At 39.4% G+C, this 27426-nt stretch overlaps 2 protein-coding genes across 7 annotated transcripts in view; one reads left to right on the plus strand and one right to left on the minus strand.

Annotated features, from left to right (window-relative positions):
* On the plus strand, positions 1 to 26224 carry PAQR3 (progestin and adipoQ receptor family member 3). Of its 5 annotated transcripts, XR_011073910.1 has the most exons (8): positions 1 to 365; positions 3602 to 3764; positions 8123 to 8278; positions 11245 to 11442; positions 13565 to 13655; positions 16973 to 17121; positions 19753 to 19873; positions 25902 to 26224. XR_011073910.1 is itself a non-coding variant. In XM_068542782.1 (7 exons), exons 1-6 carry the CDS (start codon positions 181 to 183, stop codon positions 17113 to 17115), a joined length of 936 nt encoding a protein of 311 aa, XP_068398883.1. In that variant the 5' UTR covers positions 1 to 180; the 3' UTR covers positions 17116 to 17121; positions 25902 to 26224. The 5 variants fall into 5 exon arrangements, 4 of the variants coding, with proteins under 4 accessions (XP_068398883.1, XP_068398882.1, XP_068398885.1 ...); XM_068542782.1 differs by lacking the exon at positions 19753 to 19873; XM_068542781.1 differs by lacking the exons at positions 19753 to 19873; positions 25902 to 26224 and having other exon boundaries at positions 16973 to 19694.
* The window catches only part of BMP2K (BMP2 inducible kinase), a 125323-nt gene continuing 120344 nt past the window's right edge, over positions 22448 to 27426 (minus strand). For both annotated transcript variants that reach the window (XM_068542779.1, XM_068542780.1), the window contains one exon: positions 22448 to 27350. In XM_068542779.1, the coding sequence (XP_068398880.1) occupies positions 25933 to 27350 (1418 nt within the window). In that variant the 3' untranslated portion in view covers positions 22448 to 25932. The remainder of the gene's footprint in view (positions 27351 to 27426) is intronic.

The raw sequence follows: 27426 nt of genomic DNA on the forward strand, positions 1-27426 counted from the left end.
CCGGGGTGCTGACCGCGGTGGCCGCCCTGTGAGCGGAGCCCGGCCTGGGCAGCGGCCGGGCCGTAGGACCTCGCGCAACGTCCGGTCTCCGGGGCGGGGGCTGCGGGGGCGAAGCCCCCTCCCCGGGGAGGCGGGGCCTGGGCGAGCTCCCCGCTTGGGGAGCGGCGGCGGCCGGGAAGGATGCATCAGAAGCTGCTGAAGAGCGCACATTATATCGAGCTGGGCAGCTACCAGTACTGGCCCGTCCTGGTGCCCCGCGGCATCCGCCTCTACACCTATGAGCAGATCCCCGTGTCCCTCAAGGACAACCCGTACATCACCGACGGCTACCGGGCCTACCTGCCCTCCAGGCTGTGTATCAAAAGGTACAGTCTGGCCGCCTCCGCTGGGTGCGCCTGGCGGGGCGCGCCGGCGGCCCCTCCTCCTCACCTACAGCCTTTTTGTCTGGTCCGCCTGCTGCTTTCCCCGCTTTTCTCCGTGCCCATCATTTCCTAGCTGCCCCAACCTTTTCATCCCTTTCTGCCACCTCTCCTTTCTCGTTGTCTTTCCTTCTTCCGCCGCCGGGCTACTTGATCCATGGACTAATGATAGTAATGATCATAATCACTAACTCCTGTGGGGCTTTGCTCTTTACAAAGGAATTTTACATCCTTTATTCCATTTGGTGCTTATTGAGATACATGTTGGAATCGACCCCACTGACAATGACTGAGCCATACTTGCCCCTGTGTATACCTAAGTTTTGTTTATTTTAAAGGCAGCCCTATGGAAAGTCAGATGTTTGGGGCCAGATAAATGCCTGTATAATAGGAAACAAGTTCACAATGCCATACATTTAGAAATCCTGGTTTATTCATTCAGCAGATAGTATGGAACCCCTGCTAGGTGCCAGGCACCCTACCAGGTCCTGCAAAGAACAAGCAGGTATGGCCCTTGTTCTAATGAAAATACTAGCCTGGAGGACACATATTAAAGAGCTAATTATACTATTACATAATAGCCATTGTGAAAAAACGCTGTGTGGGAAAAGCACTATAGCAAAGGGAGCCTATAACAGGCACTGCCCTCCACTAGAGCACTATAGAAGTGTCTTTAAAAAAGGAATTTCTTCATCATTTAAACTCTTAAAATTGAGTCCCTTGAAAGCCTGGGTTTAAAAAAACAAAACTGGAAAATGAGTGTTCTAGTTCTTAGACTAGCTTTCTGTTAAAACTCCCTGTATGTACTTAATTACAGGACCCCACTTTAAGAGAATTAAGGTACCCATGTTGGTTAGCTCCAGGTCACTGTAGTGACACACCCCACTGCTGGAATGTGAGCCATTGAATTGTTCAAGCAGCAACCACATGTTTGATTCTTGATCTTGTTTTTGGCATGGTCTTACCCCAGTTCCTTTGCCCTGCCTGCCTTTAAAGTGCTTCTCTGACTCAGGGTCACAAGGTGACATCACTGTCCGTCCCTACTTGGCTTCGATGCATGGCCCACGGTACTTCACAATTTGAATCCTGAGTGCCATTTTCCTCCCCTTTGACTCCTTTGCATAAGTTATTACAGAAGAAATCAGAGCTGGGCCCTGCTGTGGATGTAGAGTTCCACAAGGATAGAGCAGGTAGTCAGTTGCCTTAAAGAGTTTTATACCCACCTCTGCATTCTAATAATAGGGTCCAAATTTCATGGATTAAGGAGTGAAATATAGTGCTTTAGATCTTGGGCTGTTGAGTAAAAAAGACTTGGGTGTGCAGATCTGCCACTTAACGGCTGTGGGACCTTGAACAAAAGTTAACCTCTCCCAGCCTTATTTTCCCCATTTGTAAAAATGAGGGTAATTACAGTATATGCCTCGGAAAGTAGTAAGGACGAAATGGGATTGTGTATGTAAAATGCTACACAGAGCCTGGTACATAATAAGCTCTCAATAAATGGTGACTTGTTATCACCATGGTCATTGAATTTGAAGCCAAATAGATGATGAAGGTGACTGTTGATTTTGAAGCAGAGCAGAGTATAGGTCTAACTTCTCATAGAATAAGAGTAGATCCCCTACTGGGGATATTCTGCTAAGTGCTCTTCCCACCAGCTTGGTCTTTTCCAGGTTCAGCTTTTGCCCTTTGTCTAGAGGGACGAGGACACATTTTGGATATAAGGAGAGGTTTTGTACGTCACAACTGTTCTGCCAATACTCTTGTTAGTTGGAAGGAACATGCCAAGATTATGCCTCTCTGCTCAGTTAATGAGTGTATACTGGGTTTCACCAATGAAAAGTTCTGAGGCAACAGGCAGAATGTGGTATTGGCTGTCAAACAGTCCTGGGGTTAGATGTGTCTCCTCACATTCCGGCATCTCTTCCCCCACTCCCCAATATAAGTAGTTTTTATACTTGATGCTTATACAGGATAAGCCTGAAATCCATGGTACAAGATCCACTTTATCCTTGGTGATCGTCTGATTGTGTGAGACCCTGCTATGTTTATGACATGGGAAAATGTGAACCATGGTGACTGCTGCAAATTCAGTATTAGAGTTATACGTTAGTGCTTACCAATAAGGATTCTGAATCAGTGAAGGTCAAAGACTTTAGTTTCAACAAAAGATTAGATTTTGCAAGAGAATTTTAACCTTTAGTCATGACATCACCTTTCAATAATCTGATGAGTCTTATCCACAGCTGGAGAAACATTTCACAAAATTAAGGAAGGAGCTGGAAGGGACTTGAAGCAGCATCTAATCCAGCTCCCTTGTTTTAGAGATGGAGAAATTGAAGCCAGAGAGGTGAAGTGACTTGCTTATGATCCCAGAGCTAATTTGTTGCCCAGGGTGGGAGTGAAGGGACACTGAGCCTCCTGACTCCTGGTCGGCAGGGAACGCTCTGCACCGGCCTGCACTGCCAAGACTGCTTAAACTCAAACCAGTTGGGGCGTATTGAAAGAGGGCAATTAGTACTGATAGTAAAAGTAACCTCCTGTCGTTCCAAAAAAAGAATAAACTCGTGCCACCTGGAAACTAGTTTGGTTTCAAAACAACCACAGCAAAGTTGTTGCAGCATGCCTGTCTTAAAGGACATTTCCAGTGGATCCATTTGCATTTATCCTGCTTCTCTCAAGTCCATTTAACTTTGCACTTGCATGTAATGAGTACTAAAAAGGTATTTTAAGTTCGTGCCTAACCTTATACTTAGCAGGTTTTCAGATACCTATTACTGAGTGTCAGAGTATGGTAGCTAGCACCCAGTTTTAATCTGCACATTCATTTCTGTAGACATTTAGCATCTAATCTGAGCAAGACACTGTGCTTGGAACAGTAGTGTCATAAAGATGAATCATGCCAGCCGTCAGGGAGTTGATAAGCTGGAGGATGAGATGGAATTTATACATAAATAACTCTAATTGAGGAAGGAAATGGTAAATATAATAGAGGTGAGCAAGAAAAAACTGTAAGATCCCAGGACTGATGGAGATGGTATATCAAATTTAGAAAGGTAAAGATGGGGTTAAGGGCTTAAAGTAGCAAGTATTAGATAATCCCCAAAATTGTCCATAAACTTTTAAATGCTGACAGTGAGCGAACAGATACGAATCTGAGCTGCACGTTTGGTTTTTTCCAGTTTGTTTATTTTATCTAATGAGACGGTAAACATCTGGAGTCATTTGCTGGGTTTCTTTCTCTTCTTCACGCTGGGAATATATGACATGACATCTGTGTTACCTTCAGCAAGTGCATCCAGAGAAGACTTTGTAATTTGTTCTATTTGCCTTTTCTGCTTCCAGGTAAGTCATTTCACAAACACTATTATTGGTAAAGAGAACTTTAGTCAGACAAGCTTGGGCAGGTGACCTTACTTCACACCCACAACTTGCTTTAAAGAGCCCCCAAATAGCATATAGGTTAGCTTATTCAGTTTCATAATATAAGCATCCAAAGTATGTTTTTATGAGAGTGTATTTGGATGTTATTAGAGTATATTTGAAATCCAGTAAGTTTTAAAGATTGAGAAAATTTCTTTCTTTTCTCTTCCTTTTTTTAGACATCTCTGCTTTAAGATTAATACAAAGATAGGAATCTCTGTACTGTATTTGCCGACTAAAGTAGAACTCTGTTGTCTGCTTAAAACTTGTTTGGGAAGATTTCTCATCTTTTATATGTCTATGACTTTTGTATTTGTTGTTTCCATACTGTCTTAATTTTAATGTCTTGTTTTGTTGGTATTAATCTTTTCTCTCACTTTAATGTTAATTTCCTTTGGGCCTTTTACACGTGCCTGATTTCAGATACTTTCAGTTTCTTCTCCTCTGTAGCCTCTTGTGTGTGTTCCTCAGCACTTTAATTTTTCTTCCGGGATCTGTAACAAAGTGCCTTTAAAAGTTACGTTTAATAATTTTTCAAACAGGTAATTCTGAAAAAGAAAACTAATGTGGAACAAAATCCAGTTGATATTTTTTAAATTTAAAAAAACATGCAGAGAGTACAAAAAATCATAAAAATGAAAAGAAGAAGCTATCATGCCTCTCCCTCCAAACATAGGCCAGCACTCCCTGCAGTTAACCTGCTGCTACTCTGAGAGGGGAATCTATAAGTAAACTGCACAGGTGTTGCTTTCATTGTGTAATAGTTTCAAGCCTTCATCATTTGACTCAAAACTTTGGACTTAAATGATCAAGAAACACACTGGGAACATCTCCCTCCCCCTGTTCTTCTAATTCTAGCTCCTAGAACCATATTTTAAATTTCTTTGAGGGAAAGAATACTCTGTATTTTTGTGTTCTTATTAGAAAATTATTTTTTCTTTAAGTGTTTTTTAAAGTATGCTCTTTCTCAGGTTTAATTTTTGTCCTGATCGGAGCCTAAACATCTCTTAAAAATCTATCCCAATTTTTAAAATGGAAATGAATCAATTTCTCCATACTTAATTTTTAGATGTATCTTATAGACTAAGATGTGCTGAATATAAGAAAAATTGGTTTATACTCTACTGTTATACAGATATTATCTCCTTTGAGGATCCCACATGTTTTCCTCTACCCCAGGCCTGCCCTTTATCCACCCAGCCACAGCTGATGTTATTTCAGGGAACACACATTCATTTTCATAGTGGTTTAAGAAAGCAGTGCATTGCAAAACTGAGAAGATGAAATAATTAAAAAAACTGCCAGTGAAGAAACACCCAAAGTGTTTAGAGTGACTTGCTCAGGATTGTTCAGCAGGACAGTTGAACCCTCTTCTCCTAACTGCTAGTGCAATGATCTTTCTGTTACACACAGTACAGCTTCTAAAGGCAAATGAGCACATCTTCCCTACTTACAAATACCATTTTTATTATTTTTATTTTTATGAAATTATATTTATAACTTGTTCACCCAATTTCCCCAAATTCTTAGAGTCAGCAGGCAGCATGGTAAACCATAAATATACGTATTAATATTGATTTACATTTCATTTTTTAAAGGTATAACATTTTTACTCTTTTCACTTCTACCCTTTTTACGTGCTCAGTGCTTTCCTACCAACCAGATTAATAGAGTACATTCTGAATAGTAGAATGTAATTTTAGGGGCTTTGAAGTCTTTCTATCTTAGAGAAGAATAGAATCTGAGAACACCTTTCCCTAGATTCAGTTCATTAGCATTCAGTTCAAGAAATATCTTTTTAATACCTCTTATCCATATCCAGGCGCTAAGCTAGGCATCGGGAATACAGTGCCGAACAAAACCAGCCTGTCGTAAAGATCAAGTCACCCAGATAGGTGAGCAGAAGCGAGAGTGAGGCAGGGCACTGAAGCTGAAAAAAGAGTGCCTAAAGGCCAAGAAGCTAGAGACAGCTTGGCACTTTCTGGACCTGTAGGTGCTGATGTTTGTGGTTAAACCCTAGGAAAATGGAGAAAGGTGAGGCTGGAGAGATAGGCAGGAGGCAGATCCCGAGGTATTTGGGTATCATGGCAAGGAGCTTAGACGTGGGATGTCATGCTTAATTGCCTGTCCACCTGGACGGAGTGAGATACTCCACAGGAGGAAACTTTCCAGAAAACGGAGACATACTCCATGTCAGATAATTTTTCAGTCAGTTTTTTAAGCAACTCTAACAACACGTCCCTTTTAAAACAGAGCATACTAAGTCTAGGTTAACTTTTCTAAAACTCAGATGTTCTCTATGAATACCATATATTTTATTTTCCTCTTGATACTGTAGTTTTTCTCTTTCCACATTTATTTTCCTTTTCACAATGAAATTAGCTTTATTTTTGTTATTATTACTGTAACATATACTCATGTAGAAATTCAAGCAAACACAAAAGTATTTGGAAGAAAGTAAAAGTCATTTGAAATTCCACTTCCACATTTGACATTTGGGTTCAGATTCCTCCAGACGTTTGTGTATCACAGCTGCCTCACACCTGCCTGCCTACCTTTCCTATCTACCTCCTTCTGAGCTGTGGTCATCTCTGCGCTTGCTGTTTTGTGTCACTAGGCATTGAGACAATGAGATCTTTCCCTGTCAGTGAGAATATACACCTTCATGTTCTCTGAATTTACTGTGTTTTATCTCAAGGATAATCAGAGAAAACAAATAACCAAGCTTCTTAGAGTTATGTTTAATTGGGTCAGTAAACTCTGACTTGTAGTAGCCAAAGCCACAGACTGTTAAGGATTTTAGATAGTGGATGAAGAAATGAGATTGTGGCTAGGAATCTTGTTATGAAAATTGATATTGAGGCTATGGGGACTTAGGTTTGTTTAATGGCCAGACTACAGAATAGCTAGATGACCATTTTTCTGGCCCATTTTCCCTACCCCCACTGTCCCTGGCTTAGTGTAGGCTCTAGTCATTGCTTCCTAGGGCTATGCCTGTAACCTCTCATCTCAGCCTTTCTGTAAGGGTGCACTTAAAATATTGAGAAGTATCACACAGAGCCCATAACACTGAAGTTAAAACTCCTTGATATATAGGATCTGTCATAATCATATCGTGAAGAAGGCCGCATAGCATTCCTTAATGATGCTGTGTTTCTCAATATGCTGCTTTTCCTATGGGCCCTCCAATAAACCTGTGCACACCTTTATTTATGTCCTTGATGAATGCCAGGTCAACTTAAGGTGCAGCTCAGTTGGCAACCCTTCTATGAAATATGTAGCTCTTTTCCGCCCGCCACTCCCACCCCCAAGTACACACATGCACCCACAGACCTGGTACTCTCCCTCCTCTATTTTCTAACTGTGCTCTGCACCGACTTTTCCTATAGGACTTCCTACATCACCATTTGTTCACTTGTTTCAGAAAAATCTCTTTGAGAGTAGAGGTTTCATCTTTGTATCCCCACTGTATGACACGCAGTAGGTATTTAATGACTAGAGGGAGTTCAGCTGTAGAAACCTTATCAATCTTCAGAGCAACTGATAGAATTACATTAGCTTTGCTCTCAATTTGATAACGTATAAAGTCAGCATAAGTCATAATTATTTTACCTTGAACACAGCAAAGCTATGTTTAACTTAAAAGTAAACTCTATACAATGAAGTCTCATACAGACATAAAAGGTCTTAAATTAAGTGAAAAAAACAAATAGCAGAACAGACTGTATGATTCTGTTTGATTAAGAAGTATATATGGTGTTCTTGTGTGTGTGGACTTCTATATCATAGGTGTTTGATATGTTCATTGAAAATATCTGGAAGGACACAAAAAAAGATGTTATCAGTGGCTCCCACTGGAGAATAGACTGACTGGGAGGGGTTTATTTTTTTTTACATCATACAATTCCATATTCTTTGATTTATTTTCCTTTAAGGACATGTATTCTGTAGTAAGTAGTTTTTAAAAGGAAACTTACTCATAGATCAAAATAAGCCTCAGTAGATTTCCTTCTACTACACTGTTCATTAAATTTTTTATGTTATAAAATAGTTATCATTATAGATATCTTTCTTTATGATTGTTGTGCCCATTTTACCCATGAGGAACTGAGGCTTAGGGAAATGACATATAGTCAGGCACAAAGCTAGGGTCCATGTCCAGGTCTGTTTGGCTGAAAAGCCTGGACTTGACCTGACCACTTCCATGAACATCATGCATGAGTTGCTTTTGTTTTTTTGTTTGTTTGTTTCACTGCTAAGACTTGTTTTATTTTCCATAGGTCTGTATGCTTTGCTCTGTGGGCTATCATCTTTTTTCCTGCCATCGATCAGAAAAAACCTGTCGAAGATGGATGGCATTAGATTATGCAGGAATTTCTATTGGAATACTGGGCTGCTATGTCTCCGGCGTATTTTATGCATTTTATTGTAATAATGTAAGTAACTTAAAACATTTTACATTCTACCTTTCTTATATAGGTCTTGGGTGTTCTTGCCATGGTTCCCTTGAACTTCTGAATAAGCACATAATTAACTAACTTATAGAAGAAACGAAAGTCTGGTGGAGGCATAAACTCCGTTTTCAAAAGGGCCCTGTGATCTCTAACATCTATTATCAGTGCCTATTCCTTTCACTAACTTGGAAAGGAATGGAAAATAATATATATATATGTTGTTATTTTCTGAAACTTAACATAAACATTAAATTAATGTTTCCCCACTAAACACATACAGCTACATGGTTCCTCAGATGTACATTATGTATCTTTTATTTTTGTGTTTATAGAGTTGAAGGTAAAGTTAGCGCTTGTTAAAATTATGAAGCTAGCTGCTGCTTTCCATTTTCCCTTCTTATCCTTTACTCCTCTCTCAGTGAGAAAAAAACAAAAGGTATATCTGCGAGTGTGTTGACCCATATTCTTATGTAAGAAATATGTTTTCCTTTCCTTAGTCTTATGTTTGGAGGCAGGCCTAGAGACAGACCAGATGGGTGGTGAGTGTCTTGAACAAATGTGTCTATTGTGAGTTTTAGATCAGCTCTTCTTTCTGACCCTAAAGTTACAAAAGTCAGTTTTTGCCTTGTGCAAAGCAGCATTTGAAACACTGTGATCAAATTGTACAGCAAATGATCTAAACATGTTGGCCAACCAAACTACCCCCTCTCCTCATGTCTCAGCCTAGAAGGCAAACTGAATCTTCCTGAGGGCTCAGTACAGCTCAAGGCCTCCCATTCAGAAAGTCCCCATCGACCCTACTCTCTTTTCCTCCTGCTCTCCTACCATACTTTTTTTTTTTGTTTTCCGCTTATCCTTTTAGTTGCTTCCCTTACAGAGCCAAGACTGAGCTGCTCTCCCAGGGGCAGTGTACCTACTAGTCACAGGACTAGAGCCTGTCGTGCCCGAGCCCTCCCCGTGGAGCAGGTGGTCCAAGCCGTATCCCCAGCCTTCACTTTCTAGGAGGATTGGCTGCAGTGTAGGGGTCCTCTGACTGTTGGGAATTCTTAAGTAGGACCTTTGTTGCTACGCAATAATAGAAAACTGCCTACACTGCTGGAGTGTAAAACTAGCAAAGCGAAAAATCATAATTTGGTTTGAATGTAAGAACATTATTAATTGTAGCCACTTATATGTGAGCCATTTGCTTTTTAGGCCTGATTACGTTGGAACATAAGCATAAAATTAAATGTACATGCCATTTACCTTATAAATTGATTTGGTTTTAGTAGTAAACTATTCATATCTACTCACCTTTCACAACTTATTCATTTTGCATGAAACTGTATCTTTAAAAAAAAAAAGGCTCGTGAGTACAGTCATGTAATATTAGAATTGTTTTGCTTATTATGTATTTCTCTGAAACCTTTTTTTTGTTTACCTCTTCCCAAATATATCTGATCATCAAAGAGACTAGCGGGACACTTTTTGTAAATCTGTTTTCAGAAAAACTAGAAGTCCAAGGTAGATTAAAGAGAAAAAAAAGGACTGTTAGAGCTAATACAGTCCATGATCATCTAAAGGAAAAGTTTTCTTCCCTCCGGTATCTTATCATTTCCAAATATTCAGTTGCTATAGTGGCTCTTTACCTTTTAAGGAACACAGGCTGCTTTGAGAATGAGATTGAAAACCATGGACCCTCCATCCCGGATAACGTCCGTTTGGGCACAAACTGACCAGTCATTTTGATGTGTGAATTTCAAGAAGTGTAATGGTCCCAGAGAAGTCCTTGGAGCCCAGGTTAAGAACTCTGTCCTAGGTGATGCCAACTTTTGAGCTTCAAGACCAGCTTTTCAGCTGCTCATTTAGATACCTAAATATTCTATAAGTCCTTCAAACTTGATATATTTTTAAATGAACATTCTTTCATGCTTCCCCATTTTCTCCCCCCAACACACACACACACACACACACACACACACACACTCTGGATCATCTTTGTTCATTTGCTCGTTAGTACAAGCCATTTGCATGGCCTTTCATACTAGAAACAGTTGAGCCATCCTCTACTGCCCTCTCACACATCCAGTCAACCATTAAGACTTTAGTTTATTTCAAAGATGTCTGCTGAATCTGGTGCTAACATCTACCTTGTTCAACAAAAGTCCATGCTCCTATTTTCTCCTTGAATCAGTTATTCTATAATAATATCTGCTACCTGGCTTCCTGTCATCTCTCTCTATTTTTCACTGTTGTCGGAGTTATTCTAATAAGTCAGTTGGAAAAACAACCACGTCGTCACCTTCTTCAAGGACTCTGCTCTTCCCTCAGTGCCAGCATGGTAAAGTACAAATACTTAGCCCGACAGTACATCTGCCTTTCAGCCTCCCTTTGTAAAACTTCCTTGCTCTGTGTGCTGTTCCTTTTCCTTGAGAGCTCCCTCTTCTCATGAAAATCTTATGTATTCCTCAAGGCCCAGCTGAGATGTCATTTCCTCTGTGAAGCATTTTTTAGCTAATCCAGGTATCAATTGCTCCCTCTTCTGTAGTTCTACAACGTTCTCTTCACAATCAGTTACAGTACTTATCATTAGATTATAATCATTTGCTTATATGTCTGCCCCTCTCATAGCCTATGAGCTCACCCTCTGAGAGACCCTGTCATAGTCGTCTTTGTTTCCACAGGACTTAAATCGCCCCAGCATATAATAGGTACTCAGGAGATGCTTTTGATGTGTGAATAAATGTGTTCTTTACCAGCTCACTTTGGGGTCTGGTTTATCATCCTAAGAAACCTAGCAGTCGTATGCAACGTGCGTTGTTTTAAGGAAGGAAGGCAATCATGTTTGGAAATGAAAATACCAAATAAATAGAGTTTGGAATGTGTAATGTAGAAGCCAAAACTGAAAATTACTCTTTTCCTTCCCGTATTGTGAATAACAATTAAAATATGATTTCCTTTCCTCCTAGTACTGGCGGCAGGTGTACTTGATCACAGTGCTTGCCATGATCCTGGCGGTGTTCTTTGCTCAGATCCATCCCAATTACCTCACACAGCAGTGGCAGAGGCTCCGTTCTGTCATCTTTTGTTCTGTTTCGGGATATGGAGTGATCCCTACTCTTCACTGGGTTTGGCTCAATGGAGGAATCGGTGCTCCTATTGTACAGGTAGGTTGAGTGCGGTCAGTATTTTTCCCATTTTTTTTTTTTTTTTGTCCTTTCAATTTTATTCCTTTCAGTAAAGTAATGTAATCAGGCCAAGAAGGTGGATCTTTGTCATTTGAGGGCATATTTCTAATTGCATAATGACGCAATAATTTTTCACATCTATATAAATAAGTAAACATACCTTGTAGTGGTAGAAGTCTAACTGTTTTCTTCTGAGATGTATTTCTATGAGATGACACATTCTTAATTCTCTTTCTGTTACCCATAGGTTGTAAATCCCCAAGTCCTTACTGTAGAGGAGGACTCCCAAGTTTCCAGCTTTGTCATCTGAGGCAGGGATAATGCCAGTAGGAGCAGTTGATTTGTTTGTTTGTTTGTGGAGGAAAAGGAGTTGGGAAGGATTTCTTCTTGGACCTGAGTTTGAGGTACCCGTGGGATGTAAAGGTGGAGATAGGGTCTGGATTTAGCTTGGAGTTCGAGACTGGTGATGGAGATTTGACAGTCATTACTGTCTTGGTAGCTAGAGCCGTGGGAGCACATTCCACCCAGCAAGGAAAATATATTGAAAAATAAAAGACAGTTAGTTATTATGGGGGAGCAGTTGGAGTACATTAGGAAGAACCTCAGTGAGAATTCCTCAGCGTGCTTGAGAAGGGAATTAGAAGTAAGACTTAAGTTCTTAGAGATTTATATAAAAATGCCTTAAGTGTGTGCTAGAGAGTAAACTTGAGAATTTTTAACATAACTAATTATGCCAAGAAATCTAGAAGAAATCGCATACACTTGTTGCAATGGGACCTTTGGAATATAGGGATTTAAATGCAGGTTTTATTCAAAGGAATTATATTTTTTTAGAAGGGGGGACTAAAAGTAGGCTTACATACTGTTGGCAGCAGCGTGGTGGAAAGCATCTGCATATAAAACTAAAACTAAAAAGAAAGGAAGTCTGTGGTGTAGTGAACTGAGTGATATGATCTGGCTGTTTTGCCAACTTGAGGATGACGGTGATGGTTTCTTTATAAGATGAGTAAATTGGGAGAAAGGTGAGATAGTAGTGAGGAATAACTTCAGTGATCCTGATACCTGTGAAAACATTGTTTTTCTGACAGTTTCGATGCCCAGAAAATAGAATGGGGAAGTGCCACTCTAGATTTAATCCTAACCAGAAATGAGTAACTAATTACTGACATAGAAGTGAGTGAAATTTTGGGATGAGGGAAACACATCCTTTTATGCTTATCGTGACAAAGAAAGAGAACCAGACCCATTAAGCCAGTAGATTTTGAAGAAATTCAGAAAAGGAAAAAAAAAAAAAGGGAACCATCTTGTGTTCAGCAAAAAAAGATGGAAAGAGAGGCACATAACCAAAGATGAAAAGTTCCAAAGGGCTAATCCTGGGAGGCAGGGTGAAGCTGTGTTCTAGAATGTTTGCAAAATCTGAGGTTGATTAGTCTGAGGATATAGGATTTAGGGGAGGGGGTCCATGATGATTCTCAAATATCTGTTAGAGGGAAGAGAAATAATTTCTCTTTATTTCTTCAATGGCTTCTTGGTAAATTAGCTTTATAACCAGAATTAGGAACAGCATGTATAAATTAGAGCTGGCTGATTTTCTTAGAGCAAGGAAAAGCTTTCCAAGAGAGCTGTGAGATGGACTGCTTTGTAGAGTAGTATTCAAGAGAGCCATTTATCTGGGACGGTGGAACAGATTTCATTGTTGGGCCAAGCCTCTTGGCTCTTTTCCAGCCACACATCCCTGTTTAGTCTCTCCTTACTCAGCTGGCAACGCCATTCCCATACATATTCCACCCAGGCGCCTACGTTGTAGATGGAGTTGGACGCCCTTAGGACCTAAACTATGTTGAAGCTTTAGCTGCCCTGGTGCCCTGACCTTTAGGGTTGTCTCTGTGTTCCACTCCTCTGGACTGCTTCCTGCAGTATTGAGAGCAAGCTTTCTCTCATTGGAGACTGTCTGCAAAAGCAATTCAGATTTAACACACTTAAATCCCACCTATGAATTCTACTCCTGTGTGTTGTCTAATTCTATGAATTAGATTTATAAGAAATTGAGAATTCAATCACAGTGGGCAAGATCTGTGAAAAAATATGTTTTGCTTTTCAGGACTTTGCACCCCGTGTAATTGTGATGTATGTGATTGCTCTTCTTGCTTTCCTATTCTACATTTCCAAAGTTCCAGAAAGGTATTTTCCAGGTACGTATCACTTGTATAATGGTTTTCTAACTTTATTCTAAATATATAGTGGAGGTATATGTTTCAGAGCATCAAAACTTAGATTTTTTTTCCCCAATATTATTGATTATAGAATGGCTCTTCTCTTCTCAAGTGTTATCTAAAACTTGAACTTTCTAATGGCTTTCACAAACTTTGTCTTTAACTGTCACAATATGAGTTGAGTCCAGTAGATAGGGTCACCACCATTTCATAATTATGAACTCCCAGCCACTGCTTTTTTGTGGAGCACTAGTTAGCAATTACCATTTACTTCTTTGTATACCAGCTTATGCTTAAAAATTAATTTATCGATATATGTGCGAGATCCATAAAGCAAACAAGAGGCAAAGTAAAATAACAGGATAATGAAAAGAAGCCAGGTTTAGGATTACTTCATAATGTATCTATCGTAAGTTTCTATAAAAGAAAGCCCATCAGTCTGGCTTTCAGCTTCCTGGCACCCAGTGGTAAGAGGAAATTAATCTAAGTTAAGGGTCTTCATGTCCCCAAGATACACACAATCCAGGAACTTAAGAGAAGGACAGATTTCCCTGCTTCTTCAGTCCAGAGGAAAACGTCTTCTGATAGAAAATAACTAAGAGGACACCGAGTAGAGTGAATAATGTTCTCCAGAACATGTATTTGCTTGTTTAGGAGCTTCAGCTCTGGAGTCAGACTGCTTGGGTTCAAATCTCCCGTCAGCCACTTTCTAGCTGCATGAGCTAAATAAGTCACATAAGCTTTCTCAGCCCAGTTTTCTCTTCTGAAACATGAAGATAATACATTTCTCTCCTGGGGGTCATTGTGCGGATTAGATGAGAAAGTGCACATGAAACATTTAGCACAGTTCCTCACGAGTAGTGAGCACTCAATAAATCTTAGCAATTGTTATTATGATGCCCCTCAACCCCAGTTTCATAAATGAAATATGTGGCTTAGGAAGGGACAGAATGATGCAAGTCCAGGTGACCTTTGGCTCAAGTCAAGAATAACAAGAGACATAAGGCAGTGGTCTTTCGGTTTGGGGGCTAGAAGTAGGGGAGCAGTTTAAATTCAAATTGCAAATTGTCTTCCCTTCTTCCTGGGTTAAGAACCTCTTCCACAGTGAATCAAAGATAGGACATGCCACTCGTCATGTGTGTTGGGGAAGAAGAAAGGATGAGAAACCCCGAAGTATAGAATGAATAGACTGCAGAACCTCAGGCATTCCTCTCTGCACTTGACTTTTCTCCACTGAGTTTTAAATAAGGACGGACTACAAAGAAGAACCTGAATATAAACATTAGGATTTGGGAACATAACTAGGACATGTCCCTGAATTGAAGACCACCCATCTGCCAGGCAGGGTCAGAATTCTCCTCAGAAAACAGTTTTGGTAAAATACATTTTTGTATCACTTTATTAATAATTATTTTATTATTAATTTCTTCTTCATCATAGATGTAGAAAATTAACCAATGAAAGGTGTCTGCACTCTGTGATTATGGCCATAGTGTTTTTAGGCCTTAAAATATTCAGATCAAAAGTTCCTACTTGGGGACTTCCCTGGTGGCGCGATGGTTGAGAATCCACCTGCCAATGCAGGGGGACACGGGTTCGAGCCCTGGTCCAGGAAGATCCCACATGCCGCGGAGCAACTAAGCCCGTGCGCCACAACTACAGCTACTGAAGCCCGTGCACCTGGAGCCTGTGCTCTGCAACAAGAGAAGCCATCGCAATGAGAAGCCAGTGCACCACAGCGAAGAGTAGCCCCTGCTCGCCGCAACTGGAGAAAGCCCGCGTGCAGCAACGAAGACCCAATGCAGCCAAAAATAAATAAATAAATTTATAAAAAGTTTTTTTTAAAAGTTCCCAGTTGTCTAATATAGGGCACCTGTAAAAGGTCAAACGTTATGTAACTTAACTTTTCTCAAGATGAGCTTGACATAAAACATGCCCCATGTAGCTGAGTGTGTGCAAATACAGGTACATTTGAGCAGAGATACAGAGATCATAAAAAATGAAACACTCCTTGTCTGGCCAGTCCTCATTTATTACCTGGCCCTAAAGAGAAACATGTTGTAGTGGTGGTGAGATGGTGGGTGAATACTGTGAAATCAAAAAATTTAAACCTAAGAACTTACTTTCAGCTCAGGTTAATTTTTTTTTTTTAGTATATAAACATCACAGTGGTATTTGATGGGTTCAGGGATCCCCAAGATGTCCATGGACAGAATTCAGTGAATCTGTGATACTTGTATTACAAACTAATCAGTTTTCTTTATAATCCTCAGTGTTTTATGCTTTTAGAAATGAGTCTGTGAGCTTCACTAGGCTGTCAAAGTGTTCCATGGCACCAAAAAGAGGCTAAGAACCTCCACAGAAAAGATCCTGTTGACTTACACTTTAAAATCTACTTACTATACTGATTATTATTCTTGGTAAGAGAAGACAGAGAAGGTTAGAGAATATTTATAGCATTGGCCAAAAAGTTCATTCGAGTTTTCCCATAAAATATTACGAAAAACCCGAACGAACCTTTTGGCCAACCCAGTACATTACGTGACCATAGAAGCACCATGACTAAGAGAAAATTACTTACATTTAAATGTCTATGGCTCTGTTATTTTGTTATTTATTTTGTTGTTTTCCAAGATGCTTCCCACATGTTAGTTATTTAATCTCCTTGGAATTCAAACTTCTTTAACCACAAAGAGAAATGAAGTAATTTTCCTAAGTTGTATATGAACTAATCAGCCTTAGTTAATTAACTCATTACTAATTACATTTTGCAGAGTGTTCCATTCGTCTGATAGCACAAGATTCAGGTCTGAGCTTTCTCCTTATACACCTGCTTAAAATAAAAAGTGCTTCAAGTAGACTTACACCCAAACACAACCGTGTATCTGCTTCATACCTAATAAACTCCATGATTTATAGCACTAATTTCCTTTGCTTCTCTCATGTAATGTCTTTTCTTCACCAGGTACGTAAGTTGAGACATGGGAGACAAAAGGTCAAATTCCTGAAATTAACCACGTCTTAATTTTGAAAAGACATCTGGAATAGTATTTCTAAAATTCACCAGTATACTTAATGAATTTAAAACCTTTCAGTCACACTCAAATATGAATTAACATTTTTTTAGAAAACATTTCAGTCTGAATTAATCTCCAGTCGGTCTCCAGGTGCTCTGAGACTGCCAAAATCTTTTTGCTGCTCAGTCATATTTCCAGGGCCAGAGATGGAAATATATTTTTATTTTAATATCAAAATAGTTACAGTCGATACTCTTTTCTCTCTGCCTTCCCTTCCAGGACAACTAAACTACCTCGGATCAAGCCACCAAATATGGCATGTCCTTGCAGTAGTGATGTTATATTGGTGGCATCAGTCAACAGTGTATGTCATGCAGTACAGACATAGCAAGCCTTGTCCTGACTATGTTTCACATTTGTGAATTCAGGTATGGCCACCTGGTGTATTCAGTTATTAAGCAATATATAACAGGGAGTTGTATACCCCACTATTTCTAAGATTCCCATTAGTTTTTCCTTTTCCCTCTGGTTTGATATATCATGAGTAATACTTTATAAAAATGGAAAAATATACTTGGGGATCTGTAACTGTTTTATGGGCCCTTAAGACTACTAATTTGCTGCTTGTACCGAAAGTGAAAATTAGTTGGCATTCATAACAAACATCTGAATGACAATGAATGTGAAGCCAGTGTAGAAATAGTACTTTTACTGAACACCAGCTCAACTTCCTTAGGAAGGGCTCACCTCCATTATAAAATGGAGTCCTCTTGTGTGATTCCTTTAATAGGTGATACTTAGAGTAGATGATCAAGTTTAAGTGCCTAATCAAGGCAAGGGTTGCGATAAGCCTGTGTTTAACACAAGCTGATCGTGATTTTGAGTAATCACTAGCCTGTCAATGGATGGTTTGTGAGAAACCGGCACTTAAGATATTATTTCCTTCAGCTGTAGGTTCTCTCCTCCCTAGGAACATTGGATTTTTTAGTTTGCTAGAACAAAAACTTTAAACCCCTTCTCCTTTAAGTTGAGAGAGGCGTTGAGAAAGGGAAAAGAACTTGCGTTGTCATTTCCCATCAGATAAAAGTCATGTTAAGAACCGATTACATGACCAGGCAACAAATTCTGTGGTTTAATAACCAAGTTATTAGCCATTTAAGCTTTTCAATTTCAAATATTATTTAATTCCATATAATAATTGAGCTCTTGCCAGTAGACGGTAGTTTTGGGGTTCCAAAATTCCTGTAACAGAAGACTTTTCACTTCTCTTGAGTTTGCAGTCTTAAATTTCCTGGTGATGGGGGTTCCCAGGTACATGGGTGCTACTTTCAAGGGCATAGAATCCAGATGGCCCAGTTCTTGACGCTGAAATGAACCTTAAGCCTTAGAACAAAGTCATGCAGATGCCCCAGTTGATGACATGATTATTCACCTGTGCTCTGGTCTTTCTCTGTTTATGCATGTGTTAGTATTGCACTGATAACTCACAGTATTGATATACACTATCTAATATTTGGGCCTGAAACTGCACTGTATATACTTAAAAACTAGATCTCGCTGCCCCATCATACAACATAGCACTCTTGTTCTCTGGTCTTTTCATATGCATAAGTTAAATCCCATAAAGCAGTCATTCATAAAAACATGTTGTTTATTGGAATATAAAATATTACCCAAGTTTCTTAATGGGTTGACAGGAACTGCTTTAAATACTGGTGTATCTTCGGAACATTGGAATTTCTAAGTATCAGGAGGTATTGATTGATGGTGAAGCTTATTCCCAAAATGTCATTTATACATCTGATATTTGGAATGTTACTTTAATGTGCCTCAGTTTATGCATCTGTAAAATTTAGTATTTCTTTTCAGTGTAGTGTTTTTGGAATATGAATTCCCCATGCTAGTATCTCAGCAAGGAGAATTCTCCCCCAGTAGGCTAAGGGCACACCACATTATACCCATTATTATGATGGAACGCCACTTTGAAAATGGCCATTTTACCTCATAGGGCCAGAAATTTGATTCATATGCTAAGTGAAAGAAGATTTTGGTGAAATGATAATAGGATATATTTTCCCTAAAGCATCCCTTATTGGCTTACATGGTATTATTGCTTTTAAACAGATATTTTGTCATTTTGGTCAAACAGAATATAATGCATAGTTATAATTAATATAAAAATGAAGAAGTCCAGTTATTTTAGGTCTGGCGCCATTTTTTTATTATAAAATCTTCTCAAAATAAAAACATATTGAACTTTAAATTTCATTTTCTTTTAATTTTTAGAAATAGTCTTGTTTTTTGTTATAGTGTATGAATTATTTAATACTTGCCATCTGAATTAATTGATAAAAAGACTATACTTTAAGACTGTTCTTGAATTTGAAAAGCATACAGGTCTGACTGTAAAGGAGAACTAAATTATACCATGTAAACATTTCATCTTTTTTATGAAAATATTAAATATTTTAAGAAAGTTCTTTTTGTCTTTAATGTACTTATTATAAAGTAGGGAATGAATGAATGTGGATTGCTGTCAACTATAAACACTTCTGTGTATCAGCATTTACTGACCACCTACTGTGTGCACATCACTGCTGGCAAAATTTTTAAGACGTTGTTAACATTAAAGAATATTTAAAATTGCCTATGAATCTGAGCCTTGTAATTATATTTATTTTTGTTTTGTAGATTTATTAAAATAAGGTTAAAAGTACACTATTCAGCTACAGTACTAAAAAAGACTGGTTTTAATTTTACCAGTGTGTAAACTATAAAAGCTCTTTACCTACAGATTTACATTTTAAAATTATTCATGGCTGTTTTAAATTGTCTACAGTGATTTGTAAGGTTGTAGTTAATTCATTTAAGAGAATTATCTTTCTATATAAAACCATTTTCAAATAGCAAGATAGTGCCTGTCTTTCTTGTTACACTGAGTGCGGTTCATGAGCTGCATGGCAAAATATGTATTATGTAAATAAACTGGGTTTGCTAAATACGTTAAGTGCTGCTTGTCATTCTTTATAATACGTAACAGCTTCACAATCATATTTTAGAATCAGGAATGAAGCTTCAGGGAATGTGTGTCACATCTTAATGGCATCCCGCCCGGACAGAGTAACCGATTTGAAGATTGTGACTGACTGGCATAAAGCTGTACAGCTCTCCATTTGGCAGGTACCTACCTAGAGATATCCTTTGCCCTGCATTAAATATCAAGGGGCAAAGCCTGCATTTCTGGATTTCTGCTGAGCTGAGTAGGTCTGTATTCACTTGTAATCATCATTCTGGGTAATTTTACCCCTGCCGAAGTGTGTGCAGTGAAGAATCAGCTCAGCTGTTAGGGGAGGGGCAGAAGTGTCTTTTACATGCATTTTCACAATAACTGTGTTTACACTGAAAAGAGCTACGTTTGCTATTGGGTACTAACATCCCCTGAAATTCTGTACCATACTTCCTGAGTAGGATAGCGGGAGAATGATCCAAAACTGAAACTACCTTTGAGAAAAAGCATTTTCAGAAAGGAGAGGTAGCAACAGTGGGGGGGTCTCTCATGAACAGTGAAACTTCCATCCTTAGAGGACAGGAATGATTGATAGCCACCAAGGTGTAGTCATGCTCTACAAACCCGGGATCAAAAACACTGCAGGACACACGTGTAAATTCAGTACTGCCAACAATCTAAAGCAAAAGTGAACTATCATCTTTTTAAATGTGCAACAAATAAAACTTCAAAAGCTCATGCTTTCAACAGGAGAATCCTAACTACATCTTACATATGACGCTGGAGCTGGACTTCCTTAAAAAGGGGTGAGCCTACTCAAAATAAACAGCTCTAACTGCAGCATATATTCTTCTCGAAAGAAGTTAACTATAACTGAATTTGAACAGTGGCACATCCCACACTGTTCTTTTTAGATAACCTTTATCATCGGATATTTTGCTCCTTTGTACCATTTATTAAAAAGAAACAGAGCCCTTATTTTTCCACATAACTTTAGGTAAATGTTACTACTTACGAAAAGAAGAAGTTCATTTCTAACAAATAAGTAAGTTGAATCTTTCCACAAGCCACCAATCTAAAACTCCAGTTTGTGGAATAATACATAAGACAATATTGCGAGCCGCATAGCACAGGGAGATCAGCTAGGTGCTTTGTGACCACCTAGAGGGGTGGGATAGGGAGGGTGGGAGGGAGGGAGATGCAAGAGGGAAGAGAGATGGGAACATACGTATATGTATAACTGATTCACTTTGTTATAAAGCAGAGACTAACAAACAAACACACCACTGTAAAGCAATTATACTCCAATAAAGATGTTTAAAAAAAAAAAAAAAAGATAGTATTGCCATCTTGACGCCAAACTTAGTCCATCAATCCAATAAACAGGTTTCTCTTTAACATGCCAAAGCCTCTTTTCTGACATAATCAAGGACTACAGTATTTTATTGAAAACTAAATATTTTTTAACAGTTAAAATGTCACCAGTTTTTAAAGAAAGAGAGTTTAAAGAATAAATTATATGTAATGCAAAAACTATGCCAAACATTCAAAAGGTACTTCAAAGTCTTATGTTTTTGCCATACCTTCATCGTTGTTAAGTATCAGTAACTGTAATCCCTGAACAAGTTGTGTTATTGTTTTTGTAGTATAAATGCTAGGTCAAAATGTGTTTTCTTACTTAAATCCAAAACTGTGAGCTCCTTAGAAGAGAGATCTAATCTTATTCATTTTCTATTCCATTAGCTGGTGCATAATAGGTGCTTAATGTCTGTCTGTGGTGTAAATGAAAGAACTGACTAGAAGTTTGCATCCAAAACTTTTAATAAGATGACAAATAATGAAAAACTCTGAAGTCACTGATTATAAAGAATATGCAATCCATTTGGGATTTATTGCATTTAAAGAAAGCAGATTATTAAAACAGTAGGTATGATAAATACAGTAAGAAAATAACTTTAAATTTCAAACAAAACAAAGTGAATGAGGGACAGGATTCAGTCAATGAGAATAAGCAATGTAAAGGCAATATAGTACTAAAATCAGTTAGTGCTTAATTAGACATAGGAAGAAAAAAAAAAGCAACTGATTCTGTCTCATAAAACAGTTTTCCAGCTGTATGTGAGGATTGAAGTTAACTTTAGAAAGTATGTTTTCAACAATTAGAAATGTAATAAAGATGTAAATCAGGTTTATTAAAAGTTAAAGTTATTTGCTTAGTGGTACATAAAAGGCTTCAGAAAATTCAAGTTTAACAAAAAATGGAAGTGTAATCAAAGAAAGTGCACTTAAAGCTGTTTGCCAGCAATTAAAAAGTAGCTTACTATTACTATTCTGCTTACTATTAGATGACTTTTCAATCACAAAAAGAGCGTAGGAATAAAAACAATTCTCTTTCAAAAGTAGTATAATTTTTAAATAAAAATAACCCCAAATGATGGCCATTTGCATTTTCATCTGTCTACCTTATTCTTTTAGTGGCTTTTGTAAACCCTCACCAGGAGTGAATGTTCCTTTAGTAATGATTGTGGTTGCAATTCCATTTAAAATTTAAAAATTCACATTAACTCCACAGTAGAGAGGTGTAACATGTACATGCATGTGTGCGTCTATATATTTACCCTAATATATAAACACCACTGTGTATAAAAGTTTTCAAATAAACTATCATCATTGTTATTCTCACAGTAGATCTGTCAGCTCAACATTGGACCTAAAATGAGGCGTAATTTTGCTAAAAAAAAAAAAAAAAAAAAAAAAAGAAAATGTTTACTGCACATTCTATATATATATTAAAACAAATGTACCCAAACTCCTCAGAACTAGTGATACTAATACACGTGTACCTTCTAGCAATGCTGATATGAAGTACCACAACCTAAAATAAACCAAGCAGAGAGGCTGAATAGTAGGAAAACTACTCCGCCTGATGAACACCAGAGTAGAGGAGGGGTCTCCACCTTAGTATTTCCCACCAGCAAGATGAGGACAGCAGTCTATCAATCACTGTCACACAATAAACAGGGTAGGATCAAAAGCTGCTTCTATCTACAATTCCAAATAATGTCATAACTGTGCCCACGTACACACACACACACACACACACACACACACACACAGGGATGGGGCGCGTCAGTGGAAGAATCACACTTTCCCGATGGATACTTTTGAATAAACATTCTAGTCAGTTAAATTTTCATCCAGCCTACAACCTCTCCTCCTCTGCCTAATATCTATAACCAAGCAACTTTTGTGTCTTAGCAGATACATTCCTCAGTGCCATAAAAACTGATCTTTTTAACACTAACATTTTGCAGAAGTGATAATATTAAAATAAGCAAATGGTCCACTTTTAAAAAGATGATTCAAAATCAATAGGCATTATTAAAGCTGTTAGGACAGAAATAACTTTGGCCTCAGACTTTTGCTAGCTTCATAATATTTTACTTCCCTTAGTGATGTTCAAGTATTACAGGTTTAGAGTTATGACTACTTTACATGCTGAAGAAGCACAGAGGACAACTGATTAATACAAACATGATTTCTTTTCAACTTTCCTTCCTTAAGCAAGAATTGGACCATCCCATAATAGAGCCAAACTTTTACTGAGTGCTGTGTACCAAGTATGTGTTAAGCTCTTTCACGCGTCTTGTGAGCTTTATTCTCATAATTCTCATAAGGGAATTACCTGGGCATCAGCTGTGTGGAGTGACTTACAACCTAACAGTAGTGGGAAAACATGATGGGAAATGGAAAGCAACCCTAATCCTGTACTCCTTGGGAAAATGCCCCTACTTCAACACAAAGGAATCTCCCCATTTCTATCCCATTGGGTCCCCTATTAAGTCCTAAATGTCTCTTCTGAGCTATAATCTCAAGAGAAAAGTCACTGGGCTATGATATAATAAACATAAGAAGGTAAATATTTTAAACAGTGTCAAAGTGTTTCCTTAGAATTTATCCAGCATTATAAGCCAAAGTGTCTATCAGTATCTAAATCATTTAAAATTATTCAGTGTATTGAAAAACAACTGTAAGCAAGGCCTTGGTATCAGACAGACTCTAGGTATTTCATGTTTACATCCCAAGGAAACCATACTAGTTCATCCCTACCGCTTCTAAATTAAGAAACTCATGAGGTCTAGCAGAGACCAAGGCTAAGGACTAAAATAGTCAAGGAAGCATATTGTGTATACATCAACCAACAGATTTCATTAAAAAACAGATTCTGTTTGATACAAACCTACTGTAGTTCATGAATTTACTATGTGTAATCATCAACTCTTCACTTTTAAAAGAAAGTATCACTTGAATCTACTTTGTAAAGTTTCAAAGCACATCTACTTGAGCATTTGCATTAGCAGTATTAATCAACCTGAGAATCAGAAAAAAAAAAAAAAAAAAAGGTGCAAACATAATATTTGCCTTTGGCACAAGGACAAGTAACTGGTGCACTTGGGCTCTAAAAGTACAGCTTTTAAGCAGTAATGAATGTCATGCTTGGTCTGCCTCTGCTTCACTCTGATTCACATACTGCTTCCCCCTTTGTCCACAAAAGTTGTATCTGATTTAAAACATAAAAAAGAGAGAAGCAATAAAAAATAGATGGTTTAGTTACGTATACTTTGCTTCTTCCCAAGTTTAGAACTGTGAAAACAGGCAAATAGCTCAACCCAACTGGGGCACTATAATTAAGAGACTCTAGTATGATTACTCATAAAATACATTTTAATTGGGCTCAAAGAGAGTTAATTTAAAATAGAGCAATCGAGGAGAGTGCCAGTTGAAAAGAGTTTTCACCCTTTTTTTGTAAATAGCTTTAATGGTTCTAGAAACCTCTAAATGTTAATTTGATAGGGAAGGACAGTTAATTATAACTTAAAATAGTTGGAGACACAGGAAGCACAGATACTCTATTCACATTAATTCATAGACGTGATTTCTATCTTATTAAACAACTTCTATAAAACCTCAAGTTTCTAATTGGGATTTGTGATGTTAAAAAAGAGGCAATTTGGTAGCTGGGTTCTTTTCACTAAAGACACAATCAGCTAACTAGCAGAGTCGAGATGCTAGCCCCTGGTCATCTGACACCTCACAGCCACTCTCAGATCTCCTGTTACTAGTGCAGAGGTATTTGCGGCAGGATGCGCTGAGTCCTGCCGGTAAGGCTTTGTGGGTTTCGCTGTTCTGTGCACTTGATTAAAACTACTCCACCCTCCAGACCTAACTCAGAAATTGCTGCTCACGACTTGGGGAAATAGTTGGCGAAGGTGGTAATTTAATAAAGCACATTATTAAATGCAACATGATTTTACATTGTAAACGTCTCAAAAACTCAGGGTTTTAGCTACATATTGTTCCCTAAAATAAAATCTCTATATGACCCTTGTCCTCACTCCCAGTTTTTCCAATAATCTGCTTTACTAGGGACATGGTAAGTTTTGAGCAAGAAGCCATTCAAAACCAGAACATAAAGTGTTCCTGAAGTAAGAGTGTTTTTTTCTTTGTATCATTTTTTTTCTCTACATTTTTCCACCTGTCAGATATCTCTCTTTAGTTTTTGTTCAAGGTGTCTACATAGATATTCCATATTAATGGCACTTGTTTTTTTAAATGAAACAGTTTTAGGCACAACAGTCAGTGACCTCTGGCTCCGCTTTGTGGAGAAAGGTGTAAGGACTAAAATCTCTGCACTCTCCAGATAATAACTTCCTCATTCTTTATGAGAAGTGGATTTTTTTTTTTTTCCCCCCAATGTGGAAATTAGAAGAGACCTTAAAAAAAAAATCCACAAATGCAACTTGTGTATGTACAAACCACCTTAGTTTTAAATGCTGGATTCTGGAATGAGCCTCGGATACGCACACACAAGTGACATTCTGTTATAAAAATAAAGCTGCAGCTTTCCAGTCCCTTTTCAGGGACCACACGACTGGAAAGGGCCCACACGCTTCCCCTGGACTTCTGTGCCTTCACGTCTGCAGCTGAAACCCCAGGTTAGAGCTTGCCATTTCGCTCCCTTTGCTCCTGCGTGGAAGAGACGTGGAGTTGCTACCCTGTGCAGATACTTCCTTTTTCTATTTGGTTTATTTAAAAATCACCTATGCTGACTGACCTGTAGGAATGAATGATATAAAGAGCTATACAAATAAATTTTCTTTCAAATTCATAAAACTATTCATACTTTTTTCTTTGAAACAGGAGTTAAGAAGAAGAGTCCGTCAGAAGTTATCTACTGTTTAGAAGGAAACGGCGCGGCACCGAATGGGTCCAATTCGACTGGCTGGGCCTGTTGGGACTGATGTGAGGTGACGCTTTGCACCACGAGTTCTGTAAAGGGCACGGCACCAAAATCATCCATTTTCAACGCATCTGCCCCGGGGAACGACCCGTGGAGGGAATTCGGCCTGGGCCGCCCGGGCAGGACGGGGTTGTGGTCGGCACGGATGTCGCTCAGGCCCTGATGCGGGGGGTGCCACGGCAGGTCCGGAGGGTGGAACGGCTTGGCCCCAAAGGGGTCCAACAGACCCTCATCGGCTTGCAGGACGTGCCCTCTGTCCTTCCCGTCGGTCAGGGCGACGCTGATGTTCTCCTTGGAGTCCGAGATGGTCAGAAATTCATTGCTGCTCTGGGAGTCCCGGCGGCCCACCCTCTTGTGCCTGCGGGCCCTCTCTGGGGTGCGGTAGGCGGGCTTGGCCGGCTTTTTGGCGCCGGTGGGCGTGCCGTGGTGCCGCTTCCCGTTACTCTTGGCCGCCTCCTGCTTCGTGCGCCTCTGGCGGGAGGACAGTTTCTGCAAGCTGCGCTGCTTGACTTTTTGCTGCTGGCTGCCGGTTATCTCCTCAAAGGGCACCAGCCCAAAAAGGTCCTCGTTGCTGTCGCTTTTCCTTGCCGATGCGGGCAAGGGCTGGAACGGAGTGGAGCCAAAGATATCCACACTCTGCGGACAAGCGGGGAGAGCGGGCGCGTCGGGCACGGGCACCTTCTTGCTGAAGGGCGCCTTTGTGAAGACATCGAACTCCTCCGGCTCCAGCCCCGCGGCGGGAAGCCGGCTCTGGGGGCAGGGGTCCTGCTCCGGCTCCCCTTGGCGGGGCTGCTGAGCACGCGCAGCAAAGAAGGGGACAGCGCCGAAGACATCGAACTCCGGTCTGGGAGTCCCCGCTCCGACGTCCGAGGGTAACTGCGTGGGCGTGAGGAGTGCTGCACTAGGGTCCTGGATCGCTGCACTGCCAGCTGTGTCTCTGTAGACCGGGCTTGCGCTGCTGTACTTGGCTTTGGCCTGCTCGTCATCCGAATCGGAGCTGTGTTTCTCTTCTTCTTCCTCATCTTCAGAATCCATAAGCAGAGGCCTGTGACCCAGGTTTTCCGGTTCCGTGTCGTCATCGTTAAACTCTCCCTGTTCCCCCTGAAGAACTTCTTCGTCCTCTTGCTCTTCCTCTTCGCTGCTCTTGGGAGAAGGGGGGTCTGACTCAAAATCACTCTCGGATTCATCGTTCCCCTTCTGCACTGGACCGTGTACTGATGGGTTCTCTGGGGGTTTCTTTCCAGTCCGGTGGTCTTTAGATACTGGGCTTGCTTTTGTACTCTTGATAGGGTTTGCAGTGCTCTTTTCTTGATTCATGGATGAATGTTCAACTTTCTTTTCAGGAGAACCTGCAGATTCAAAGAAAAATTACTACATCATTCCAATGCATTTCAAAAACCATTTGCAGTAAACATTATGTACTAA

This window comes from Eschrichtius robustus, chromosome 4, assembly GCF_028021215.1.
Source record: "Eschrichtius robustus isolate mEscRob2 chromosome 4, mEscRob2.pri, whole genome shotgun sequence".
NCBI classification, from domain to species: Eukaryota; Metazoa; Chordata; class Mammalia; order Artiodactyla; family Eschrichtiidae; genus Eschrichtius; species Eschrichtius robustus.